The following is a 23,119-nucleotide window of genomic DNA, read 5'->3' as shown; positions in this document are numbered from 1 at the left end:
TAGGTTGAGGGGGGCAAATTTACTTCCCACCCCTCAGATGTTGGGGAGGGCAGCTGAGGCCGATGCCAGAATGTAACCAACCACCAACCCACCAGAGCCCTCTGATTGTAGTGGTACAAACCGTCACTATGTGGGTTAGGCTGAGGTGGCAGAGTGCAAGGCATTCATCTGTCAGTTTAGATCAGTAACGTTGAGATAATATCCGGGATAATGAGTCTGAGTTGATGGATTCACTGACAAGGCTCCTCCTGAGGTAATAGGGGCTTGCCTCGTACTATTGTGTCAACAGTGGCTGTGGTTCACACCCTGCAGGCAACTTACAAAGCTCTGAGAACTGCCATGAAAGGCTTGCATTCTCAATTACATATCTCAGCATAGTGCAGCCTCCTTTAAAGGACAAAACCTTCACAACAAATTGGTAAAACTTTTACCATTAAAATAAAATAGTATTGTGAAAAACAAACGACGGAAAGAACATTCTGAGCAAAGACCACAAGAGACAATGCCACACCACCACTAATCCAGGATGGAATTTCACTGAAGGCGGCATTATAATGTATCATGTCAAAGGACTTTAGCATCACACACACTCTCTGCTACTTTGTCATCTATCCTACAAATATGAGGAACAGTAGAGGCCCCAATATGGAGCCCTGTGGAACACCACATGATATCCCTCTAGCCCCCAGGCGGTCCTTCACCAGGATCCATTCTGATAGGTCCCTTATACAAAGCCAGTCTGATCAACTGGGTCCTTGACAAGGATAGGATCTAGTCCAACAGGTCCTTCTATACACAACCAGTCAGTGAAAAGGGCTGCAGGCCCAGGTAGGTATGGGGCCCAGGGGGATCAGGTCCACCACAGTGGGGGAGCTCTCGAGAAGGTGACTGCTGTGTCACCAGGAGCTAAGAGGACTCCTGTGGAATGTGGTAGTGAAAACACAGCCACTCTGCGGGGTCATACAATATACAGGCAGCTTTCGGTAAAACTGTCAATCCACATGACTCAAGGTAATGGATCTACCGTGTTTACTCAGAGCTCTCTGTGCCCTTACTGACTACAAGCAGCTTAGACCAGACTACTGACGGAACCACCATAACGCTTGTTTCTAACCGACACGGTCAAGCTGCTTTTCCCTAACACCAGCTACAAACAACCTGCTCCGAGAAAAGACTATTCATAGAAGAATAACTATATTGAACCATAGAAGACCTATATTAAACCTATGGTAAGTGATATGTTCCGATCAGTGACATGTACAGTAGCGTCTACTCAAGAGTCCCACTGTCCCAATTTTCTTCTGTGTCTGGCACAATCCCCATAAAATAGTTGCTTGCCCACTTATTGAAAGAGTAAGTGCTTGACTGAGTGAAACATTTTAATCAGCATTTGGCTCCGGTCAAGATACCTTGAACATCATAAAGTGTAATTTATGTTCTCACGTGCACACTAGAAGTAACATTTGTATGTTTCGTCTATCATGAGACTAATAAAAATGTAAAAAGGAGATGCTGTTGATGCGTAAACAACAACGCCAACAACCATGCTGACTGTCGTCTACTGAGAAGGAAACTCTAACCAGAGGTGCTTTGACCACTGTCAAGTCCTATAATGGAAAGACTGACTGTGTCTATGTTACCGTGGGAGTCTTGTTCTGCCTTCCTGACAAATGTCCTCCGGATTGTCCGGTCCTGATGGGTGGAAAAGACAGCCTGTGTCTCTACACACTCCTATTCTCAATGTAAAGAATCAAATGGAACGGTGTGTCCTCATTATATCACATTACATTTAGTTAACCACTTAATGAGTTTTAGTGCAGAATGGAATTACTAACGAGACAGGTCATTGTAGTCAATAGAACCTAATGAGAACAATAAAACAAATATGAATTACACCACAGCAAACACGGTGAACTAATTAGGAAGAGAGGTTGTGAGTTAATCATTGTAAGAGTAAAAAGTGATTCCTGGTCAGGTCATGTGTTCCGGAAAAACTCTAGGCCCTGATCATGGTCTATGTCTGATGATTGAGTCCTTGTATACACTGAAAAGTCTTCAACATAAAGCATGCTTCTCTCTGGGACCCTTTGGCTAACATAACAGCCCTGAGTCTTACAACCACTGCTCCTAAACCCCAGTCCGGCTAGGGCAGGTGGCTGGACTATACTGAAAACCATAAGGGAAGCCCCTGCAGGAGAGACGGTCACTCACTCACCAGCAACTGGCAATCTGTTGGGCACGGCTCCAGGTGCGCACCACGCCGGAGTGATATGTGGGTGTCCGAAATGCAAAGAGTCCAGAATAAGTAAGGGTTACGGCTGATCCAGATGTGTTGGGCATTAACCGTGCTGATTGATGAGGGCTCATAAAAGTCCTTATGGGTTTTACTATGATATCGTTTAGTACATTAATGAATACCTTCCGTGCAAAATGTCTGACGGAATGTAGAGAGCGTGTCAGTCATTTAGAATTGAATGAGGAAGTGCTTGTTTATAGCATCCATTGCATGAGATACAGTGAGGTACGAAATTATTGACAAGCTTGATAAAGACGAGCAAAAATGACTATAAAAATCTACATTGTTCGCTCCAAAATATTGGGAAATGGTATTACTTTATACTAATATAAATTGCTCAGAAAAATATATTTAGTTTAACAAGTAATTTCTCTCTCAAAAAGATAGGGATGTCAATAAATTTGACCAGTTTTCAATACCTCACCTTGCGAGGATAATGGCACTGGGCCTTTTTCTAAAATGTTTTAAGAGTTGGACAACACATTCTTAGACCATTCCTCCGAAAGCTGTGCTTGGGGTTATTGTCTTGCTGGAAGAACCACTTGCGGCCAAGTTTCAGCCTCCTGGCAGAGGCAATCAGGTTTTTGGCAAATATATCCTAGTACTGGGTAAAGTTCATGATGCCGTTGGGTGTTGACCTTAACAAGGGCCCCCAGGACCAGTGAAAGACAAATTTCCCCATAACATTAACGTCCACCATCATAATTTACAGTAGGCAGTGTTTCCGCTGCAACCATTTAGCTGTGGCACTGCAAAGTCATTGTCGCTACACTAAATAAATAGCATCTTTCTGCCAAGGCGCACTTTGAAGATCCTATAACAGTCTACATTTACTTTTCCTCTACAAATACAATGAGTAATGACTAGAGAAACTAGACAGCCCCGCAGTAGAATATTTTATATATTTACCTAGTCTGTTTATTGTTGTGTGTTTTTTGCAAGATAAATGTTCCTCTCAAGGTGAATTCAAGTTGCCAGTTTTATAGGAAGGGACAAGCAGCCAATTCTTAATGCAACAGCAGTTTTAATGGCATTTGTTAAAAATAGCTTTCCATTTCTACTTTATTTCTTATCTCCAAAATGTATGTAAACTGCACCATTGTAAACCCAGAGTTTTAGCAGTGGTATGGTTAAGAACATTAGCATATCACAATTCACTGTGAGTGCTTAGGGGAGTGTGGGGCAGAATGTAACACAGGTCAATGGTAGGGTAACTTGGGGTAAAACACCACCCCACAGGAAGATTTTTTTGGAGTGACTTAAATTGTGATGAGACCAATTATATTTTTTGCTGAGCAAGACTAGTGGCCACCAGGGATAGCGTTGGGGGCGGGTAAATGGTGACATGGCGTGGTTTCTGTAAGAAGTGCAGGCAGGGGGCGTATGACCTCAAGTTACCCTAACAGATAGGCAGGCCTACATAATATTCACTTTGTTTATGCACGTTTTTGGAACATCAAATTCATCAATATGATACTAACTAATTAAAAGATCACATTTGGGATCTAACTAATGATTAGATCAATAGGATAAATGCAGATAAGCAACCCCAAGATTCAGACTATTTATAGCCACTATGCTGTTTTCAGTTGGCCAACAGATGATGATGCTTATTGCTAATAGCGTTCCTAAAAATATGGACCATGCATAGGCTATATTCACAATGGTCCAATATGTACAAAAATATATATATATAGGAATTTTAAACAAATAATTTTACCAGTATGTTATTAGGCTCAAATTTTAGACGGCATGAGCATTATTTTATTTTTCATTCATTTTGGAGTAGAATGTCCTTTTAAAAAGTCCCCAGAACAGAGCTTCTCAATCTGTCAATATAAAAATTCTCTGGGGGGACCCCCCCCCCCCACACAACTTCTCCCCTCAGAGCTCCCTTCATGTCATCCAACAAATGTTAACACCTGAAGTTTGCTAAACGGCATTGGTACTTGGATTGGTTGGTGCTTTGGTCAGATGACATGAAAATAGAGCTCTTTGGCCACGCACACCAGTGGAGAATGTATGAGCAGAAAAGAACCCCATACCTACTGTAAAATATGGTGGTGGATCTTTGATGTTATGGGATTATTTTGCTTCCACTGGGGCCCTTGTTAAGGTCAACGGCATCATGAACTTTACCCAGTACCAGGATATTTTAGCCCAAAATCTGGTTGCCTCTGTCAGGAGGCTGAAACACAGCTGCAAGTGGATCTTCCAGCAATACAATAACCCCAAGCACACATTAAAATCCACAAAGAAATGGTTAATTTGCTACAAAACCGACATTTTGCAATGGCCATCTCAGTCTACAGACTTGAAACGACTATAAAACCTGTGGTTCGATAAAGGATATCAAGGATCTGGAAAGTTTCTGTATGGAGGAATGGTCTAAGATCCCCGCCAATGTCTTCTCCAACTCATAAAACATTTTTAAAAAAGCTCAGTGCCATTATGCTAGAAAGGTGAGGTATTGAAATGTATTGAAAACAGGAGTGTAAATCATTTTGACCCCAATCTTTGATACAAGTTTTTTATTTTTTATTTACTTTACTTTTTCCATACAAATATCATGACACCTAAATAATTTAACAATAAAAAAGGTGCAAAACACCCCACCCATACCCTCCGGATGGTGAGTGACAAAATAAGATGTCCTCAAAGCTCCTCCATAGACCAGATGTAACAACTGTTGCAGAGACATCAGAGCTGAGCTACCTCATCAAGTTAACACCTTCGGCCAAGATGACCCGCTCACTTACAAGGTCCACTCACACCCTCCTCTCCAGCCTGAAGTTGTTTAACGACCACAATAACATTAAGTCATTAGCCCAACCTCATCTCCGTCCTCTGGATGTCGATTAAGGCAGCCCCTTCCTACAACCAGTTAGGGTCTAATTTATAGTAGCGGCGTAGTCAGTCACAAGGCACAGTACCAGGCAGAGAGAGAGCGCTCTGTCAGAGATATGGGGGACATCCCTCCTCCCTTTATAGAAGCTAGCTCTGGGTTAGGGTCTAATTTATAGAGGCTAGATCTGGGTTAGGGTCTAATTTATAGAAGCTAGATCTGGGTTAGAGGCCTCTGCTATAGAGGCTAGATCTGGGTTAGGGTCTAATTTATAGAAGCTAGATCTGGGTTAGGGTCACTTGAGGGCTCCCACGTGTGCACACACACAAAGTCTGACGCACACACCCACACAAAGTCTGACGCACACACCCACACAAAGTCTGACGCACACACCCACACACAGTCTGACGCACACACCCACACACAGTCTGACGCACACACCCACACACAGTCTGACGCACACACCCACACACAGTCTGACGCACACACCCACACACAGTCTGACGCACACACCCAGTCTGACACCCACACCCACACACAGTCTGACACCCACACCGTCTGACACCCACACCGTCTGACACCCACACCGTCTGACACACACACCCACACAGTCTGACACACACACCCACACAGTCTGACACACACACCCACACAGTCTGACACACACACCCACACAGTCTGACACACACACCCACACAGTCTGACACACACACCCACACAGTCTGACACACACACCCACACAGTCTGACACACACAAAGTAAAACTCCATCTATGCAAACAAACACGAAGCCCAACAGTAAACACATTCAAGACAAGCAAACACACACTATATCAAACACGCACACACACACACACACTATATCAAACACGCACACACACACACACACTATATCAAACACGCACACACACACTATATCAAACACGCACACACACACACACACACACACACACACACACACCCTCCCACGCATCACTTACACAAGCACACGCGTACACACACTAAACCGAGGGCTGATGCCATTGCGGGTAACAGCATTTCAGATGCACTGAAAAATGAGCTCTGGCCGAACTGAATCAGAACATACCATTCACATGCCTGACTTACAGCCTGTCATCCCGAAACAGACTCAGCCGAAACACTAACCCCAAGAGGGGGAACGGAAACACATAGAAATAAATTCCTCTGAAACTCCCAGCTAATCCTTACAGACAGGCAGGACCTAATCAACAGGGTAATGTTATATTCTACCAAGACTGAGCTCTCTGACGCACGCACACAGCAGGAGTTGACAAAAAAGCACTATGAGGACCAACATATTGCCGGTGTGGAGAGAAAACACTCAAACACAGCAGGATGTGGGACTGGGCTCAGTGGGCTGATGGGGGGTAAATGGAGCCTGTTTGCTGGTTGAGGGAGGGAGGGAATGTGAGCTGAGACAGGTCCCTGATGAAACCTGCTGCTATGCAGCTCTCTGGTCCTGGGCAGGCACGGGGGCAAGAAGGGCCCAGAATAGATCAAGAAAAACACTAGATAAATCAGGCCATGATGGACAGCATTGACGGAGTGCAGCTCCCCAATAACCCAAGACGGATAGGCCAGCTAATTTAAGATGCACGGCTAAACGGGGGGGGGGGGGGGCTTGTAAGGCCAGGTGATTGGGAGACTAAATGATGCCTACTTATTGGATGGTGTTGGAACTGGAGTCTAAGCTGCCCACAAGCGGAGCTTACCACAGTCAGACCGACAGGATGGTCTAATTACTCCCTTCCACTCTGATCATGAGTTAGGAAAAATGCGTGGCATGTTGACATATCATTTGGTGGCACATGTGGGATTCATCCAAAATATGTTCTGATGTTTTGACTTTTAAAAGGGTTCACTGATAAACTATAATAGGTAGTGTATATTGACTCATACGATCATAAATGATAGTAAACGAGGACACTCACCAGCTCGCAGTACTCAAAGACCAGCAGGAAGGGGATAGCCTCCACACACTGGCCCAGACACTGCAGGATGTTAGGGTGCACCAGAACTCTATGAAGAGAAACACCGGTTAAGACAATCTACTGTAGTCTATATCACTGATGTGAATAGTGGAGGACTACAGCTGGCATCTCTTCCAGTCCCATTCTGTTACTAAAGACTAGTGAAATAAGAACACTCTGCAGTGTCCAAGTTAGAAGGCAGAGGGTGCTGCTCCACTAGGAGAAGTGGGGCGTAGCTGTCATTATAATACCTTAGTTACTTTATTCAAGTACTGACAGATCTGTTACTCTGTTATTTAGATTCTTGCTATAATGCATTTTCTAAATTAATCTGGTGTGTTCCATTTAGCCTATTGTTGGAACTGGGCCTTTGGCAAAATTGTCCTGAAAATCTGAAAATGACCCTGAAATTGCCATGACAATAGAATAAATGGCCAAAATGCCCCTTTTCAGCCTCTCCCAGCAGACATGCCAGTAGCTCACCTGTAAGGGTCTCCGTGCTGCAGGAAGTCATTCTGCTCCATAGCACTTGCGTTAGCCTTCAGCTCCTTGACCACCGCCTTGGCCCCACCCGGATCTGTGTAGATCTCACTGAGGAGGACCTGGACACACACACAGGTTAGAGTGCAGGGAAGGAAACACACAGGAAGCATGTTATGGGTCGGGCCAAAACACTAGTAGTCTGCAGGAAGGAAGGGCAGGAAGGCAGGTCTTCCTGAAAACAAGGGCAGGATGGTGGGGGTGTAGCTAGGGGATGAGGGGGGTTGGGTGTAGCTAGGGGGATGTAGCTAGGGGATGAGGGGGGGGGGGTGTAGCTAGGGGATGAGGGAGGGGATGTAGCTAGGGGGATGTAGCTAGGGGATGGATGTAGCTAGGGGGATGTAGCTAGGGGATGGGGGGTGTAGCTAGGGGATGGATGTAGCTAGGAGATGGGGGGGGGGGGTAGCTACAGGATGTGTGAAGGCCAGGGGAGCCATGGAGAGACAGCAGAGGAATCACAACATAGAACACTTCCAGGTGGTGTAGGACCAGAGGCTGAGGGGCTACTCTGCTCATATTTACCATGTTAAATCATTAAGGATGAGCTTCAACTGTGACTAAGTGAGCAGCTGTCTGCTTTTGTTATTACGTACACCAAAATTCAACCCCGGGGTGAAATACTCGCTCCCTTTCAAACACACTGTACAGGCTACTGGAGACAACTGACTAAAGCGTCTGGAGTAGGGTTGGAATTTTGGGAAAGGTAACAGAATTTTGCGACCTTCGTCATGAAGAAATGTCTTACCTTGCCAAACCAGCCGTTCCCAATCTCCTGGATGTAGCTGAGACTGTGACGGACCACCTGAGAGCCAGTGGATCCCACTGCGGTGGCCAACAAAAAAAAGAACCCAGAGTTAGTGTGTGTGATCTGCAGGTATGTCGTAGTCAACAGCATTCTGGTCCCAGACCAAACCATGGTGACACAATGGCACCTGTATGTTCTTTCTATTTTTTATTTAACCTTTATTTAACTAGGCTGTTGCATGAAATCAAATGTTCATCTGTATGGTTTTTCCTCTCTGAATAGATGCAGCCAGGGCATGAGTTGAATCAATAGAGAAAACTGACAACACAACTGCTCCAGTTATCTAAACACAGTAGCAGTATTCTATTCGGATCAGATGCTCAGGCCAGGATATGTTCTAGCTGTATTTACTCATGGCAAAACAACAGCAGTGTTACACATTATGGATTCCCAGGGAAAAGGTACATGAGTGTTTAAACAAAAGCTTCATACATAAAGATGTTAATCTAGTTCCTTCCCATATGAAGCCTGAGCATGTAAACTGTGGCTAACCTTTGACCTTACACAGGGCCCATATGGAACTAGTACAGAAAGAAATACTGACCCTTGGATATTTCTGTCACATGCCACTGAATCTACTTAGAAATGTCTTACAGTACATGAGGAAAACAGCCCGCAGATGTGGCTTCACTGAGCCAAGTTAGCCAACAGAGAAGTTATGCAGGGGTTGCCCACACAATCAGGTCAACAAACCTTGTTGAGGGGACTTAACATCAAAAGTATTCAGAGCTCTAAAGTGAAAATAATTTGGTCGCATATGCGACAAACTATTTCTGTGCGGCCAGAGATGTTATTTAGGGAGCACTGTGCGACTAGGAAAAGATCTCACAGATAATAATTGTTGTAGCCTAACGATAAGGCTTCGCTGTACCGCTGTTTCTGAGTGCCCTAGAGAAAACAATCTGATTTGATAGCGTCATGGTTGCACCATTACTACAGCAAAAAACTGCTTGCTTGTAGCCCAACTAGGTCAAAAGATCTGACCGATATTACTGCCTAAACATTTCTATCTTCCTATAGCGGGAACCACATTTTACATTCAAACCATGCCATTGTAAAACTATTCACTATCCATTTGCTTATACCTTGTTCAGTCATGTCACCTCATTGGCGAGCTAGATAACAACCTGGTAACTTTAAAAAATAAAAGATTGTTTTATTTAACTAGGCAAGGCAGTTATGAACAAATTCGTATTTACAATGACGGCCTACCCCGGCCAAACCCGGACGGCGCTGGGCCAATTGTGCGAGTCCCTATGGGACTCCCAATCACGGCTGGATGTGATACAGCCTGGATTCGAACCAGGGACTGTAGTGATGCCTCTTGCACTGAGATGCAGTGCCTTAGACCGCTGCGCCACTCGGGAGCCCTACCAGTATATCCAAACATTTTGTGGCACAGAAAGAAAGGAAAAGAGATAGCTTTGAATGACAGATCTGAATGAATGACAGATCTCTTGCATGTCATCATCGCAAATGGGACATTTTTAAAGAGACAGTGTACAATTAAATGTACTGGTTTTACACAACGTAGAAAAAACTAATATTCTACAAATGACTTTGTAATTTCAATGACAGGTATTCATCAACATTATAGCTTTTATAATAAACTCATGTCTTTACAGTGTAGGCTGTAAATATAGGCTGTATCTCAATCAATTAAAAAAATCGTATTTTCTGGTGCTCCTAAATTTAATGTGGTGCTTCCTAACGTTTTTCAGTTGAGAGGACCACTGCTACCAATAAAAACAATGTTAATTTAGAGCGCCGAATGTATTACGGACCAGGAAGTAGAATATAAACTCTCGGCCTATATGCACCCCAGACAGATTTGGCCCCTTCCAGTCTTTATATGAATCAGTGGGGGTACTCTTAGAGACTAAAATAATCTGGCTAAGCATTTGAGTAAATCCTTTACAATAGTACATGATAAAATTACAAGGATTTGACCTACTCCCCAGACAGAAACAGCCTTTGTGCGATAATGCAGTCGTGTTTTTGCATCAGTTGTGGACCTAACCTTGATCTCAGCGGGCTGAACGTTTTCTTTTTCAAAGGGCCCCTATGATAATCAGCCTGGCACTCATTTACATGGAGTGATCACATCTAGACATCAAATTAAGTCACAAATCAATAATAAGTACAAAGACATAACCCTGGCCCTATGCAATGAACCGAAAGCAAATGATTCGCTCTCACAACATCGTGTGTGCCTGATACAACAGCATCTGGGAGTGTTTGGAGACTAACACCTGTCCACTACCCAAGGGGGAGCTACTGAGAATGTAGCACAGTCCTGTTATGCAATGACTGACTGGCACAACTCAAAGGCTATCACACTGCATACGAGAAGCAGAGAAAACACTCCTACTAATAGAATGACAAATACTGAACGGCTGATGGAGGCCATAACAAAGTTGAGCTTTTATGTCTACTTCAAAAGGAGCATGTGACAACGTTTACAGACTATAAACCCACTATAATGTCACTGACTGGCAGCAGGACTGATATACTGCTTCAGTAGAACCAGAGGTCTTGGTCATGTGAGGAGAAAGTAGTAAACCCATGGATATAGGCTGCCATAGATGTGGTGTTGTCCCTAGGCAGTGCATGACAGTGTCCCAATTAAAGTATAAAAAAAGCAGGCAGGTTGGCATTTATTGGGATGACTCATGTACTCGAGGCAGCTCCGCAGGGTGGTCACTAGCTGGCACAGCCACAAAGTCATAAAATGTTATTAACCCTACAGCTGCTATGCCTAACCGTAACCTTAAATTACAACCAAAAAGCACATTTGAGTTTTTAGACATTTTACTTTGCGTCTGGTTCATCTAACAGAAACTGCTCTACTCTGCCTCCAGGACAAGATTCATCCCAATCAACCTGTAAAAAGCAGAGGAGAAAGTCCAAAAGAGAATGATGACGGTATCAACTCCAACTGACTGATACAGTAAGACAGCTGGGTCACATTTCTTATGTGCGTTTCCAGGAAGTCCCATCCCGTTTCAGTCGGTTTTGTGCCTAATAAAACAACGCTGGATACTGATGCCAAGTTATGGCAAAGGGTCAGGATAAAAAAATCTTGGTCCTATGTGTAGTGTGCTGGTAGGACTACGCATCTAAGGAAAGTAAGGCTGTCTGACCCCTGACCTGAGATGCGGGGGGGTGTCTCCAGGTGGGGGGGTCCGGGCAAGGCCACGGGGGGCACTGCCAGGGTGTACACCTCAGCAGGAGACTGCATGGAGGGTGTGTCTTCAGCTGGAGGGGTGAAGTCAATCTCATCCTCAAAATTGTCCTCAAACTCCTGAAAAACACAATAGTACAACGGTGTTCACCAAACACAGGGATCCTACTTCTGACACCAGTGTACATTATAATTGTATGTATGTTACATATGAATGAGGCAGAGCGAGATGAGTCAAATTAACATGTTTAATCCTTGAACTGGACCAAAACAGAATTATCATATTAGCATTTTTTAGCACATCATGTTCAAATCATCTAAGTGACTTTAACATTTATTTGGGATACTTTTGGATTACTTGGACATGATGAGAGAAAAATGCTAATATCAGTCCCATGACTTGAATGGGATTTGGATTTGAGACACAAATGCTAAAACCAAAGCATGGATTTACTTTGTCATACTTTGATCATAGACTGCTTATGAAACCAATGTCCTTTTTTAATTTGGGTGAACTATCCCTTTAACTCATTAAATTAATCATAGCCAATATCTCAAAGCAAGGGTTCTAAAATCCTGGGTCATGGCAGGTAGCCTAGTGGTTAGAGCGTTGGACCAGTAACCGAAAGGTTGCTGGATCTAATCCCCGAACTGACAAGGTAAAAATCTGTCGTTCTGCCTGTGAACCAAACAAGGCAGTTAACCCACTGTTCCCCGGTAGGACATTATTGTAAATAAGAATTTGTTCTTAACCGACTTAACCGAATAAATTGAATTCAATGGCCTACAGAGTACTGCAAGACAGGTCTGTGTAAATTAGGCCACCAAACGATACCATGGCTTTATTTAGCTTCCCTTTGGAGAAAATTAGATATGCATGGAATGTCCCGACAGTGACTTAAGCCTACTACGTGTTGTTGTCAAGTGACTTGAGAGTCTCACCTTGAAATTGACTTCCCGCTCCTTGCAGCAGGTCACACAGTTCACCAGCAGGGCCACCAGGGCCAGCAGGGCAATCAGTGACACAACCACAGAGAAGTGTAGAGAGACAGACGGCTGGCCACCTGCAGTCTCCCCTGAAAACAGACAGATCAAAGAATATTAGTTCTGCCATAGTTCAAGCTGTATCAAGAACAAGTATTGTACATGCCACTGGGACAGTGAACGGTGTAATGCAGCACTGCAAGCACAGATATGCCTCTATTTGATAGGCTAATGTTCCTCGCCAGTAATAGACATTAACAAAAAAAGCTAAATGTACATTCAATTGTGATGACTGGTATTCATATAGGCCTAGGTGTTTCCTTATGATGATCACATCCTGTTTCTGGTGTCACGTTCTACAACAACTCAGAGGACAGAACAAGCTGAGGCTTGAGAGGTCCATTTCTCTTTGACCATTTCATTGCCATCCCGAACCCTCCCCCACTCACCCTCCTTCCCATTAGTAAATCAACTGGGTGACGGGGTCCACACAGAGCAGTAAAACATGTTAGATGCTGGAGATGCTGGGCCAGCAGTTCAGATGTCAAGTGTGCTGACAAGATCCTCTCTCCACCCCCTCACCACTCTGTCACCACAGCCCTATCAACAGAGGCTGGACTGACTGACCCCATCACCACCACCATCCTCCTCCTCCCAAAAATACATGTTTACACAACAAACCACTCACAATCCACTACGGACACTCCAACTCATACATCCCTGCTACACTTCATCTAGGCCTGATACAGATCTGCACTATCATATAAGATGGAGAAGTGTTTACAATCTCAGTAATCAGTACCACACCAGCATGATAGTTAAAGGTTAAATAATTTTTTGTTAAAATGATTTAAATGTAACCTTTATTTAACTAGGCAAGTCAATTTAGAACAAATTCTTATTTACAATGAGGGCCTACCCGGGACAAACCCGGACGACGCTGGGCCAATTGTGCGCCGCCCTATGGGACTCCCAATCACGGTGGGATGTGATACCGACTGGATTCGAACCAGGGACTGTAGTGACGCCTCTAGCACTGCGATGCAGTGCCTTAGACAGCTGCGCCACTCGAGAGCCCAGATACAGGCCTAGATATAGGCTAATGATCCTATGTCAGTAATCTGATTCTCCACACATTCTATCTGGAACACAGGCTACCTTCTGACTGACTGCTGCCCCAGCCCTGTGTCAGATACTCCTGTCTCACTGTATGTAAATATCCTGAAGTGGCTTCATCATCTCATCACCTACCTGTCATGATGATATAGCACTATATACACAGGACAGGTGAAAGCAATATGGAGGATGCCTACTGGGTATTTGCCTTCACCTCTCCAGTCCGTTTACATCAGTAAATTAGATGAGGAAGGGAACATAAGAGTCCACTTTTGACCATGGATAGCCTATGCACTTAGTTTAGGTAGGATTGTCATGGTTCCGTGTTTAACTACACACTACTATTTTAAATGAAGTGAGCCCTAGAGCTTTAATAAGCCGGAGGAAATAGCCTGGGAGAGCTGGCCAACAGAAGCCCTAGTAGCATCACTGTGGTCAAACAACTGGTGCTGCCGTACACAGAGCACTCAATCAGGCCAGTCAGACTCATCAGTGCAGCGCCTTGGGGAGCATTAGATATGATTCAATGCGTCAGCCATAATTTTAGGTTTACTTCACCGCGCTGCAACTGATACTACAGTAGCCTTAGCTATAGGCTACTCGCACTAGCAGCAGCCAGTCTCCGTGGAAACCAATACATACCCTCTCCATCTATCGGCACCAACAGTAGCCTTTTCAAAAGGAAGAATTACAACCATCTACCAGAAGTCTTAAAAAGGTAACAGAAATACAACATAACACAATCATTAAAGACCCCTGACAACTAATATTAACACATATTTAGTTTTGGACTAATTAGTTTCCTTCTGTAAGTTTAAGAAACATTGCCTTGTAATTTTGTTACAAAAAAACCTACATATCTTTAAGATATTTTCTAATTTCTCTCTGAGGATAATGAAAGTTTGCAGACGTAACAAGTAAAAGGTAAACCTACCAATTAGTTAGTGATTAACTTAAGGAATAAACAAACTTGATAAAAGTTATTACAATTCCTAATTCTGGTACCAAATCGGTAATGTAATTACCGAAATATAACGGAATTACTGCAATTCAATTGGCTACAATGGGAAATCATAGTAGTCACAAACTAGTTGGGTCACCAGCTACTGTCTTCCTTTCAACTGGCATACTGTTATGTTCAGCTCATAGTGTCACCAGCTACTGTCTTCCTTTCAACTGGCATACTGTTATGTTCAGCTCATATACTGTTATGTTCAGCTCATAGTGTCACCAGCTACTGTCTTCCTTTCAACTGGCATACTGTTATGTTCAGCTCATATACTGTTATGTTCAGCTCATAGTGTCACCAGCTACTGTCTTCCTTTCAACTGGCATACTGTTATGTTCAGCTCATATACTGTTATGTTCAGCTCATAGGGTCACCAGCTACTGTCTTCCTTTCAACTGGCATACTGTTATGTTCAGCTCATAGTGTCACCAGCTACTGTCTTCCTTTCAACTGGCATACTGTTATGTTCAGCTCATAGCAGTTCTGAAAACAGTCTGCACAAACCATCCCTCGCATGCTCTCTCTCTCTCTCTACCGCTCTCTCACAGCTCTTACTGACACCTACCACCTACCCAGTTTCCATTCACTGTAACAAGCATCCTCACCCACTGAGCACCGACCGACACCGGACGTCCATGGACGTTGAAAAGTAGTTTTTGGTCAGTTCACTCTGACCGGACCAAAACTGAACCAGTCATAGATGTCTATGTTTCAGAAGTTTAGACAGCACAGTAGAGAACAGTACAGAACTGTACAGAGCTAAAAAAAACTACTGATTTCTACTGTGATGTCCAAACTTGTGAAACAGATGTCTGATTGTTTCAGATTTGGTCTGGATCAACCAAATGTGGTGTCGTTTGGGGACGGAGCTCATTACAATAGCCAATGTGTAAAATAACACCCAAATACATATTTCTACCTTTGTGTACCTATTCAACCATGAAGAGAATGAAATTCATATCCATAATTATGCATTTCTGTATACTACAGATCAGGGGCCCATGATGTAATTCCTATACTGTAATTCAATTATGTAAATCTACTTCTTGAATAACCAATATGCATGTTTTCAAACTCAAGGTGCCATGTCATAGCTGACACCCCAGTCTTCCTGCAGAAGTCTTTCAATCTAAATTCTGAGCAGATATTTAACAGGGTTTTGGAAAACGTGGTCGCATAAAAAAAAAACTGGACGTTTTACCGTAATTGTTAACAAACTTTGCATCTGCACAGCTTTTGCAGTGTTTTTTTAAATGCTCTGTGTAAATTGTTCAAACTAGTCCGTGTGCATAGAGTTGTATGGTTTGTTAAACTTTAAACAAAAAACTATGAGTTCAAAGTGAAAAATCTGAGTCAACGCATAATTCAGTTACCATGTAATTGCCCAGTAGGCCAACAGGCATGTGTTAAGGGTACCTTGTATGAATGCAAGTAGACTAAACCACAGGCAAAACAGAAACATGCAAACACTGGGCGTGAGTTCTACGCAAATCAGTGTTTGTTTACTGTGTCCTTCCACTCTGAAGCGACTGTGTAAGCTTATTTGTCAAACAGTCAGGAAGTGAAGCATTTTATAATGAACAGAAATTAAAATGCAACATGGAGATTTGGTCCCATGTTTAATGAGCTGAAATAAGAGCCCAGAAATGTTTCAAGGGCACAAAAAGCTTATTTCTCAAAAAATGTGTTTACATCCGTTAGTAAGCATTTCTTCTTTGCCAAGATAATCCATCCAACAGGTGTGGCATATCAAGAAACTGATTAAACAGCATGGTCATTACACAGGTGCACCTTGTGCTGGGGGATGATAAAAGGCCACTACAATTTGCAGTTGTCACAACAATGCCACAGATGACTAAAGTTGAGGGAGCTTGCAATTGGCATGCTGACTGCTGGAATGTCCACCAGAAATATATCCCGAGAATTGAATTTCTACCATAAGCCGCTTCCAATGTTGTTTTAGGGAGTTTGGCAGTACGTCCAACCTTTCTCACAACAGCAGGCCACATATAACCCCACACCAGCACAGGACCTACACATCCGGCTTCTTTAACTGCACGATCGTCTAAAACCAGCTACCCGGACAGCTGATGAAACTATGAGTTTGCACAACCGAAGAACTTCTGCACAAATGGTCAGAAACCGTCTCAAGGAAGCTCATCTGCGTGCTCGTTGTCCTCACCATGGTGTTCACTTCACTGCAGTTCGGCGTCGTAAACAACTTCAGTGGAAAAATGCTCACCTTCGATGGCCACTGGCACGCTGGAGAAGGGTGCGCTTCACAGATGAAATCCAGTTTCAGCTTTCCTGGGCAGATGGCAGACAGCGTGTATGGTGTCATGTGGGCGAGTTTTTTGATGATATCAACTTTGTGAACTGAGTGGCCCATGGTGGGGTTATGTTATGAGCAGACATAAGCAACGGACAATGAAAACAATTGCATTTTATCGATGGCAATTTGAATGCACAGAGATCCCGTGACAAGATACATTGTCGTGCTATTCATCCGCCACCATTACCTCAAGTTTCAGCATGATAATGCACGACCCCATGTCGCAAGGTTCTGTACACAATTCCTGGAGCTGAAAATGTCCTGCATAAATCAAACATGTCACCCATTGAGCATGCTCGGGATGCTCTGGTTCGACGTGTATGACACCGTGTTCCTTCAGATTCATCTTGTTGTGTTTTGCCGGCACGCCAGTTGGAGATCCACCTCTGAATGACAGAGGCGGAGGCAGTGGTCAGGTACCAATCCGATCTACAGATGCTGTCTTGAGTGGCTTCCTTTCCTTCTGCATGTGACAAGGACATTGAGTGAGCCACAGACTATTGACGCCACCTAGTCATAAACCTCCTGGGCAGTGTCTATTGATAATTACCTCTCAGATCTAGCATGGCATGAGCCTGGCACAGGAAGCTAGTAGCTCTAGCAGTGCACTACTGTACGCAGGCCTATCAACGAACACAGCCTCTTCCCATCTAATCTCACATTTATAGGTCACAGAAACTAGAGGTGACACTCCGGTCCGAGCCCCAGTAGTCCCACCGGAGTTGAGTCGTAGCTACATACAAAATATCTTACAGAAGAACACCACTCTGTCGGTCAGTGACAGTGATTTTCCACACTGCACTAAACAATTGAATATGTCTTAGTGTCTTATATAATCCACAGAGAGAAAGACACGTTTGTGGTACAGTGCTAAAAGACAGCCACGAGGAAGCAGTGAAACATTTATGAGTGGTGAATAAAAGATTCAGGGGCCTGTCATCCAAAAAGTGGCCCTGGTGATGTTGCTCTACATCTACATACACCCTGAGTATAGGTCAACAACACAAGTGTTTCCCCCACCTGACAAATACAGTTTGTAGGCTAGTCAGTGCAATGAAGTGAGAGGAAAAGGAGGAAAAGGTGTAGCCTAGCTGCCAGGGCTGGAGGAGAAGGGTGCTGCAGAAGAGAGGTTTGTACTGGGGAATCTGTAAAAGGCGATGCTGACCTTTTCTTAGCCTTGTCCCAGATCTGTTTGTGTTATCATGTCAGCATGATAGCACAAACAGATCTGGGACCAGGCTACGCATTACGTGCGCAAAATCAGAGTGACTAGAATTGATTAATGAATAGTGAGAAAGTTCAGCTTTGTTTGGTTGATCTAGCTTTCAGACTGTTTTTTGCTATTTCATTTGAGTCATAGGCCTTTGTCTTTGGAAACACCAGAATTTGGCTGCCTCACTCAAGAATGTCATCAAGTTTCTCTGACAGTAACCATAGTCTGTTTTCTAGCCTGATGGAAGCCACTCCTCACTAAAAAGGCACACAAGAGCCCGCTTGGAGTTTGCCAAAAGGCACCTAAAGGACTCTCAGACCATAAAAACAAGATTATCTGGTCTGATGAAACCAAGATTGAACTCTTTGGCTTGAATGACAAGTGTCACATCTGAAGAACACCTGGAACCATCCCTACGGTGAAGCATGGTGGTGGCAGCATCATGCTGTAGGGATGTTTTCAGTAGCAGGGACTGAAAAGACAAACAAAGCAAAGTACAGAGATCCTTGATGAAAACCTGCTCCAGAGGATTCAGGACCTCAGACTAGTGCGAAGGTTCACCTAACAGGACAAGGAAGTGGCTTCAGGACAAATCTCTGAATGTCCTTGAGTGGCCCAGCCAGAGCCAGGACTTGAACCCGATCTAACATCTCTGGAGACCTGAAAATAGCTGAGCAGAGACCATCCCCATCCAACCTGACAGAGCTTGAGAGGATCTGCAGAGAGTATCTGCAGAGAGTAAATGGGAGACACTCCACAAATACAGGTGTGCCAAGCATGTAGCATCACACCCAAGATGACTCGAGGCTGTAATCACTGCCAAAGGTGCTTCAACAAAGTACAGAGTAAAGGATCTGAATTCTTAGGTGTGTGTGTGATATATACACTGCTCAAAAAAATAAAGGGAACACTTAAACAACACAATGTAACTCCAAGTCAATCACACTTCTGTGAAATCAAACTGTCCACTTAGGAAGCAACACTGATTGACAATCAATTTCACATGCTGTTGTGCAAATAGAATAGACAAAAGGTGGAAATTATAGGCAATTAGCAAGACACCCCCAATAAAGGAGTGATTCTGCAGGTGGTGACCACAGACCACTTCTCAGTTCCTATGCTTCCTGGCTGATGTTTTGGTCACTTTTGAATGATGGCGGTGCTCTCACTCTAGTGGTAGCATGAGACGGAGTCTACAACCCACACAAGTGGCTCAGGTAGTGCAGCTCATCCAGGATGGCACAACAATGCGAGCTGTGGTAAGAAGGTTTGCTGTGTCTGTCAGCGTAGTGTCCAGAGCATGGAGGCGCTACCAGGAGACAGGCCAGTACATCAGGAGACGTGAGGAGGCCAACAACCCAGCAGCAGGACCGCTACCTCCGCCTTTGTGCAAGGAGGAGCACTGCCAGAGCCCTGCAAAATGACCTCCAGCAGGCCACAAATGTGCTCAAACGGTCAGAAACAGACTCCATGAGGGTGGTATGAGGGCCCGACCACGTTGGCTAATGATAAACCAGAACAAAAACAGTTGTTTAATATGTCAAGGAATGTTTCAAACTATTTTCTTCTTCCTGGTTTACAGTCTAACCAATCAGAGTCAGGGGCCTACACCTTGACTTAAGGTTCAAAGTGTGATCACGTTATTGGAAGCCCAAGTACGGCTTGTTTACTATTAGCCCATAAAATGTCATCCCCCATGTCTAATCCACTATCGCAAAATCCTTATGGCGAGCATGTTTGGTGTGGTGTGTCACCCACAAACTACAGCCAGTGTGCAGTCACGGTGCAACCCCCCACCAACCACGTACGCTTTAGGGGGTTCCAGGCCGTGTATGTCTCCCTGGCCTGTTGTACGCGTGTGATGACAGAGGAGCAGAGAGAGAGCCCAGGCATCGCTACACTGGCGGCAGCGTAGTGATCAGCTCTCCCTCCGTTAGCCTTAGAGTCATGGGTTTATATTATGACTTGGCACCGCCACCAAATTTTTCAACTGCTTCTCAGTAGGGCCCGTAGTCCCGTACGCAGGGAGCTGACAGATCTTATTTCGGTTCCCTGCATATTTTAGTGATCTTTATTCACACAGAGGGGCTGACCCATTTTCACAGGGGGTATAACTCCAATGCACTCAGTCCCTACAGCTGATGACGCAACATGATTTGGGTTCCTGCACTAAAGAGGATGGTTTTGTCTGCTTTAGGCCTACGTCACAAACTGTCTATGGTGAAGTAGCCCAACCCAACTATTATCATGTGACGTACTGCACTACAAGGCAATGCATCAAACCACTTACTTAGGTTAGTGTGACCACCAGACCATGCATGATGTTAACCTAGGTCATTTCCCATTTAGACCAGATTTGCTTCACAACAAATTACATCTCCCTTGATGACAGGTCCCCTGCTCTCCCAATGTCATCATGGTACAAGTATGATCATTTGTTTGGAAGGAATGCATCACATCCTAATAACCTCCATTATAACATCAAGACTAAATAGGACCATACATTATGCACATTCATGTTTTAGGCTCAATCTCAATCTAATTTGCCTGTATGCGTACTATTTGTACTGCATTGAAAATATGGAAAGGCTATGCCTAAATAATTACAAAAGACTAGTGAAACGAAGACTAGTGAAACGAAGACTGTAACACCTGTTACCATATGTCCTATTAGGGCTGGGCGGTATACCGTAATTTACTATATACCCATATTGCTACACGGACCGGTTTGGGTTTTTACTTTATCTTCTATAAAAGTGTTTCAATGTTTGGTTTGTTAAATGTGATACACTACTCTCCCTTGTGTAACGTCTACTTGAGTCGTCTCTCTCCGCTCCCCATCTCTCTCTCTCTACATGCCGCTTTCCACAGAGACCTAGCCCTGCCCCGTCACTCAAGGAGCGCAGTTGTTGCTTGACCACGAGACCACTTGCGTTCAGTCTGCATGGTCAATGCAGCACATGCAACAAGATGTTCACGACAACGATGCTGTTTCCACTTTGCTTCTTAATATAAATCCACAAGTGTTACACAATTATACTACTAGTTTGATTTTATTGGCTGCAAACAGCTAGTTTGTCTTTTCTTAGCAAGTTGTGGCTAAATCTTGTTAGCCACTAATGCTAATAAATGTACAGAGCAAACATAGCTAATACAGACTGATAACAGTGATGGTGTAGGCCTACTAAATCAAATTAGAATTGGCAAAGCATGAATACGTTAGTGACATGTAGGTTAGTCGTTAGTGACAAAGGTTATAGGTCGTTAGTGACAAAGGTTATAGGGTCCTTTAGGAAACACTAACCAACACTTTGGTTCCTGCCCTGTCATAATAACTCTTCCCTGGCTTTTTCATTAGTTGTCATGTCAAACAATGCTTTATTCAAAGTGCCCACTATTAAATTCTAACTATTAGAATTAGAATAATCATTATATTTCTAACAGTTCAGCCAAATGTTTTGATCTAAATCCTAAGTCATATCGCAACTGCAATATTTGATTACAAATTTGGCCTAAATTTGTTGCCCATGTCGTGCAGCCCTACATAACAATGTGGAAATGATCGCAAATGAGTGCAGGAAATGCAGAAATGTATGAAAAATATTTTGGTTTGAAGTTTCATTGAACAGCATAAAACAACCAGAATGGAGAAGGCCTCATTGAAATCACTTAGAATGTATGTGTTGTCACCCTAGGGTCTCATTACTCAAAGCAAATGTAGAACTTTTATTTATTTTTAATAATAAAATACTGTCAAATACAATCATGAAATTGATATCACCCAGCCCTGTTGGCCATCAATGAGAGACCGGTGTGTTGCACTAGAGATTGGTGTGGTGATCCTCTTCAAACTAGATACACAGAAGCATGACTCAGTGCAGGTGGGGCTTCCCTATGTACAATTTCACTGGTGCAAAACAGGACTAGACAACTCCCATTAAAGAAAGAAAACATTTGCCGTCTCCGTGTGGTACTCTGCTCATGCACATTTAAAATCGTCAATGGCATCACACCAAAGACACATACATGTAGGCTATGGCATGACAACGATTGCAATCACATGGTTGGCTACAGCACATAATGTTTTCAGCTTAGCTGGCAGGTTATTGTGTCAATGTCAATCTAAAACAAATTAATACACCACTTTAAACATGTAGCTTTGTAAAGCTGTTCAGTGTTGTGCAGGGACCATAACAGTAGCTCTTAAATGTAGCCTACTCTGGTCACCCCATGTAATTGGCTGTAAACTGAGGTGAAATTTAAGCATCTCTCGATTTTAAATGCCTGTGACATAGTAGCAGTTGAGCAAAGCCTGACTAAAACCCCAGGTGTAGCTCCAGAAACATTGGTGAGTAGAAGATATTGTACAGGCAGCTGTAGGATCCCCCTAGCGTCCCAAGTTATCTATGGGCAGTAAATCAGTGCTCAGTCGGGTGGAAGGCCATGTCCAGCACGGCCACAGTCCTAGGCCTACAGGGAGACCATTTCTGATTGTGATAGAGCAGGGAGGGGCAAAAGGCAGCCCGTGGGAAGCCCAACCCCAAAAAACTGTGTGTCTCATACATACATACATACACACAACCATTCAAAAGTTTGGGGTCACTTAGAAATGTCCTTGTTTTTGAAAGAAAGGCAAATTTTTTGTCCATTAAAATAACCTCAAGTTGATCCGAAATACAGTGTAGACATTGTTAATGTTGTAAATGACAATTGTAGCTGGAAACAGCTGATTTTTAATGGAATATCTACATAAGCGTACAGAGGCCCATTATCAGCAACCATCACTCCTGTGTTCCAATGGCACG

At 43.7% G+C, this 23,119-nt stretch overlaps 1 protein-coding gene across 1 annotated transcript in view; it reads right to left on the bottom strand.

Annotated features, from left to right (window-relative positions):
- Positions 1-23,119, bottom strand: part of LOC129833394 (serine/threonine-protein kinase LMTK2-like) — a 58,270-nt gene that overhangs the window by 16,353 nt on the left and 18,798 nt on the right. The window contains exons 2-6 of the mRNA XM_055897965.1: positions 12,603-12,736; positions 11,627-11,780; positions 8,417-8,493; positions 7,615-7,733; positions 7,093-7,180 (exon numbers count right to left, since the gene is read on the bottom strand). Of these exons, the coding sequence (XP_055753940.1) occupies positions 7,093-7,180; positions 7,615-7,733; positions 8,417-8,493; positions 11,627-11,780; positions 12,603-12,736 (572 nt within the window). The remainder of the gene's footprint in view (positions 1-7,092; positions 7,181-7,614; positions 7,734-8,416; positions 8,494-11,626; positions 11,781-12,602; positions 12,737-23,119) is intronic.

This window comes from Salvelinus fontinalis, chromosome 34 (assembly GCF_029448725.1).
Source record: "Salvelinus fontinalis isolate EN_2023a chromosome 34, ASM2944872v1, whole genome shotgun sequence".
Lineage (NCBI taxonomy): Eukaryota > Metazoa > Chordata > Actinopteri > Salmoniformes > Salmonidae > Salvelinus > Salvelinus fontinalis.
Note: the sequence above shows the minus strand (reverse complement) of the source record. Positions and strands in the feature narration are given on the sequence as shown.